The sequence below is a fragment of the Colossoma macropomum genome, unplaced genomic scaffold (assembly GCF_904425465.1).
Source record: "Colossoma macropomum unplaced genomic scaffold, Colossoma_macropomum, whole genome shotgun sequence".
Taxonomy (NCBI): domain Eukaryota; kingdom Metazoa; phylum Chordata; class Actinopteri; order Characiformes; family Serrasalmidae; genus Colossoma; species Colossoma macropomum.
Window position 1 is genome coordinate 30,620,579 of NW_023494801.1, and position 5,031 is coordinate 30,625,609.

Sequence of the window (5,031 nt, forward strand, 5' to 3'; positions counted from 1 at the left end):
AGAGCTCTGTCGCCAAGCTCATTATGACTGTCTCCAAGTACTGTTGGTTTATATAGAGCTCAAAACTACAGCTTACGTGTTTACTTACTTGTTTACTTTCTTCCAGCAAGTAAATAACACCGGCGAGTCAAATGCCAACATTGCCTGACAAACTCTAAGCCCCTCCCACTTCTGCGCAGATTGGACTGGGGTTGTTTAATAGCCGCTCCTACTTGTGCTTAGATCGGGCTGCGTTGGTCTTTAGCTCCTCCTCCCTTCTGTGCGCTGATTGGTCTGTGCTGATCTTCTGCCTTTCCATCATCCAAATCTGGGGATGTTTCTAAGAAACTCTGAGTGGACTGCAGCCGTGGCTAGCCCCTCCCACCTGTTTGCTGATTAGGATGCGGTCTAGTCTTTTCTACTTGGGCTTATATTGGACTGTGTTAGTCTTTAGCACCGCCTACATGTTACTGATAAAAAAAATGCAATAAATTGTTGCGAAACCTTTTTTAGGCAGATGCTGGTCGTTATTATTATTTTTATTACACCTGTGCGCTGATTGGACAGTGATGGGCTTTAGCCCCTCCTGCACGTTTGCTGATAGGTCCGTGGCGGCCTTTAGCCCTTCCTCCCCACGCGCTGATTGGACTGTTCAGGTCCTTATCTTGGCCTTATTAACGCGCGCAGCGACTTCGCTAACTAAATCCGTGCGGATGTGTTGGGCGTGGAGTTGAAGCTCTTTAGGAAAGTTCCAGAAATAAAAAAATAAATAAATAAATAAAAAAAGCGAAAAACCCCGGAAGGCTCTAGCGGTTCGGTTCTGCATGGCCCCCAGTGTCTCCATGTCGTCCGGCTGCGTTGGTGTGAAAAGTGAGGCTGAGATGAAGCCCAGGGCGGCGCCGCCGCTCCCGTTCAGCGTGGAGGCGCTCATGGCGGACCGGACACCCAGCCGACCGGACCGCTCAGCCGCTGGCACCTCCGGGAGCCCCGGTATGGACGCCGTGGTTTCTCCGCTGGCCGTCGGCTCCTCGTTCTCGGTTGGAGGGATTATGGAAGTGGTGAAGGCGGAGAGTCCCGAACGGAGCTCCTGGATACAGAGCGCGCGCTTCTCCCCAACACCTCCCAGTAAGTTCCAGCTGCTTCACACTTTAAAAAGACGGTTCTTCAAGGTTTCTTTAGTAAAGGCAATGGTTCTGTTTAGAACCATAAGCTCTATATAGAACTATAGAACTATATAGAACTATTCTATGTATAGCCCTTTTGAAAATGGCTATATAGCTCCAAAAAAGAGTTCTTATATTGTTACAAGCTTGACATCGTCATAATAGCAGAACCATATTTGGTGCTATATAAAACCATTCATTCCATTAGTGTTAAAAACCATTTTACCATGCAAAGAACCATTAAAGCGTGAAACGGTTCTGTATAGAACTCATGGGTCCAAATAGAAGCATTGCTTTTACTAAAGAACCCTTGAGGAACCATTTTTAAGTGTGTAGAATAAACTTTAGAGAGGCATGACTAATGCAGTCAGATCTCCATCTGATTATACAGAGGAAAATTGTGTTGCTATAAGTTTTGCTCTGTATGTAAAGGTGTGTGTGTGTGTGTGTGTGTGTGTGTGTGTGTGTGTGTGTGTGTGTTTATGTGGATGTTTATATAAGTATTTCTGCTGGTTAAAACGGTCAGAATGATGTGTTAATTACAAAGGCACTCAATATTTTAAATAGAATAGCTATAATTTGGTGTGAGGCCACAATATATTATAGCATAATTGGAACAAATCTTTGTTAAAAATCTGAACTGGCTGCATGGAGTAGCACATTAGTTTTTAATGTGCTGTTTTACAGTATCACTATGTTCAGATTTAAGGATATTTACATTTATATTTACTAGATTCACATGTTTTTTAACATGTTTTCAAGCCACAGATTTTTTCACAATTGGGAGTGGTTTGTTGGGAAATTGTGCATTGTAGAGAAACTTATCAACTCAATTTTAGTTACAGCAGTGCTGGTGATAGGAACCAAACGTCTGAAGACATTAATGCCTCTATAAGCTCCCTCACCTAGTTTTTACTAACTAATAACGTGCCTGAGACATTGTTCTATATTAGTTTAGGCCTGAAATTATTTTTTTATTCCATTCTTACACTTAGGTGTTGAATGGCAAACTAATGCCTAAAGAAAACTACTTTTTGTAGTTTTCTCACCATTTTATCATCATCAACATGACATATAAAAACTCAGAAGATATTGGTCATTTTGGATTGTCAATAAAACGGCTGTATTTGCGTTGATGTGTGGTTCCTTTCACCACCATTGGAAAGAAATCTTTGGAAGTTTGTCTACAGTGCACCTTTTCACATCAAAATACTGTGATAATTTGAACAACATTTACATATCAATGATTAGATTATGCAGAAATTTAGAAAAATTGATTATTTATTTTATTTATTATTTTGTGTGTGTGTGTGTGTGTGTGTGTGTGTGTTGGTATACTGGGATGTGTCGGTGTGTGGATAAATGCAAGTCTGCATGCAGTCCAGTCTTTTCCAGTTTCAGTCTTGTCCATCTGCGCTGGTTCATATAATCCTTCTTCAATTTACATAAAAAAAAGTAATGTTTTGATTGGGGTTGGGCGATATGGCAAAAAATACAATGTCAAGATGAGACATGATATGTATGATAGGTGATTATGTATGTATATGATGATAGGTATGTAATTTGATAAATTGGTACTGACAGAACAGCAGTGCAAAATACTATCAAAGGCTAAGAGCACAGTGATTTGTAGTCAGTGATTCCCATACTGCACTGCGCTAAATCCAGTTAAACAGGCCTAATTAGATGGTCTTTGTACTTCATTGTGCAGTTGGCCAGTCTGCCTGGCAGTATCCACGATATGCTCAGCTGTTTTCTGATTTTCTGTTTTCTCATACATTGTCAGATTGCCCACCCCTTGTTGAGTTTACCTGATTCAGATGTATTAGGTTGCAGTAATAAGATGTTATGTGAACACTACTGCTGTCTTTCAGTTTACTTGTTTTAGCAAGAATTTTAGACACAATAAATCTTATTTATGTTCAACCGTTTGATACATTGGAGGTATGTAAATCCAAACCTCCTATTTTTTGTCAGTGTACCTGATTGACCTGGTTGAGGTCATTAGTAATGATGGAAAACATGAATTTGTGCAACAAAACTACTGGATAAGAAAGTGGCTTGATTCAAATGTGCAAATTTTTTGGCAAAATCTAATAAACTGTCAAACTTAGTAATGTTTTTTTATTGCAGTCATGTGTGACGGAAATACTTGAATCAATCCAGTTCAATGCATCCCTTTGTGTGTCAATGCTACATATCACAGAACTCAATATGAAGCCCAAGTTGACTTTCTTCATGTCCCGCTCTTTCTTCAGGGCGCCTCAGTCCTCCTGCGTGCCCTCTGCGGAAGCACAAAACCAACCGGAAGCCTCGCACACCGTTCACCACATCCCAGCTGCTGGCACTGGAGCGCAAGTTCCGCCAGAAGCAGTACCTGTCCATCGCGGAACGGGCAGAGTTCTCGAGCTCGCTCAACCTGACAGAGACACAGGTGAAGATCTGGTTCCAGAACCGGCGCGCAAAGGCCAAGCGGCTGCAAGAGGCCGAGCTGGAGAAGCTGAAGATGGCCGCCAAGCCCATGCTGCCTCCGGCCTTTGGGATTTCCTTTCCACTGGGCACACACATGCCTGCATCCTATGGGGGCGGACACCCGTTCCAGAGGCACGCCGTGCCCGTGTCGCCCGCAGGACTGTATGCAGCACACATGGGATACAGCATGTATCACTTAGCGTGAGACCAGTGCCACTTAGCTTAGGGCATTTGTTCCTCCGTCCTGGCATGGGAACCCAACAGCAACTGAAGGTGAAACAGAAGCATACCAGTGTGCTGTTTGGACGGACGTCCTACAAGGACAAACTCATGTGCCACAAACACGAGCCAAAAACACTACAGCTTGACTTCAGAGGTCTTTTTTATTGCCACATCACTGCGCGCACCGGTGTGCCATACGCAGCTCCAAACACACGTGTACAAACACATATACCCAAAGGTAGGTTGGGTTCTGTGCCCCATTACAGAGAGGACTGACCTGCACTCCAACTTAGAGACCCCACGCGCTTCTATTTATATGCATTCATAGCAATGCGTTCATAAGTAAAACAAAACTACCCTAGTTATTGAGAAGATGAAGCTGAAGACCATAGACATATTAAAATAAACAGCGCTGACTGTTTTTCCAATTGGTTCCCTTCGAAAGGGATATTCTGTACTGTAAAATATTGTATATTTGAAAATGATACCATTTATATTATGAATATATTTGTTGAATAAATTAACAATAAATTGTTTATTCATTTTTTTCCATGACATGTAGTACTTGTTCTTTTTACGTCAGCATAAATGTGGGCTATAGGGTTTTTAAAGAGGAATTCTATATTTTTTTTTATTAAACTTTGCTCATAATTTAATCATTAAGATGTAAACTAATTCAGAGTGGTCACTGAAATGCCTCTAAAAGCTCCCTCACGAAGTTTTTCTGCAAAATGGGGACATATGTTTTGCTTGAAGTCTGAGACATTGTTTTACATAGCTTTGCAATAAGCTCTTGGCCTAAAAATTATTAATTTTTTTAATATATTCTTAGAGAGGTACAGGCAGGACATGTACATACGACAATTTGTATATCTTTGTCAGCATTATGTTTATATAATTTAGGAATACTGGTCATTTTACATAGTAAATAAGCCACTAGTTAGCCATTTCACAAAAGAACACTCTGACTTTGTTTACATGTCAGTGATTAAATTATGCTGAGATTTTGAGGAATCAGTGGAATTCCCCTTTAAAGTGTTCTCCAAAACAGTGAAGCTGCTATTAAGACTTAAGCTGAGCTACAGAAAGACCTAATAGGACATAAAAAAAATCTCTGATTACCTCAGTAATCATCAGCACCAAGTAGTATACTCTGCTATACATACTTATTCTGTGTAAGGCTTGAATGGGCATA

General features: G+C 41.1%; 1 protein-coding gene across 1 annotated transcript; it reads left to right on the forward strand.

Moving 5' to 3' along the window:
• The first annotated feature begins 649 nt into the window (after nucleotides 1–649).
• Nucleotides 650–4,379, forward strand: msx1a (muscle segment homeobox 1a). The gene is made up of 2 exons (XM_036590568.1): nucleotides 650–1,104; nucleotides 3,401–4,379. Exons 1-2 carry the CDS (start codon nucleotides 804–806, stop codon nucleotides 3,817–3,819), a joined length of 720 nt encoding a protein of 239 aa, XP_036446461.1. The 5' UTR covers nucleotides 650–803; the 3' UTR covers nucleotides 3,820–4,379.
• Nucleotides 4,380–5,031: the final 652 nt, after the last annotated feature.

What these genes read in the sequence shown, in the direction of transcription:
- msx1a (XM_036590568.1), top strand. Translation starts at nt 804, where the DNA reads ATGGCCCCCAGTGTCTCCATGTCGTCCGGCTGCGTTGGTGTGAAAAGT. An exon ending in CTTCTCCCCAACACCTCCCA is followed by an intron (nt 1,105 to 3,400) that starts GTAAGTTCCAGC and finishes CTCTTTCTTCAG; the next exon opens with GGCGCCTCAGTCCTCCTGCG.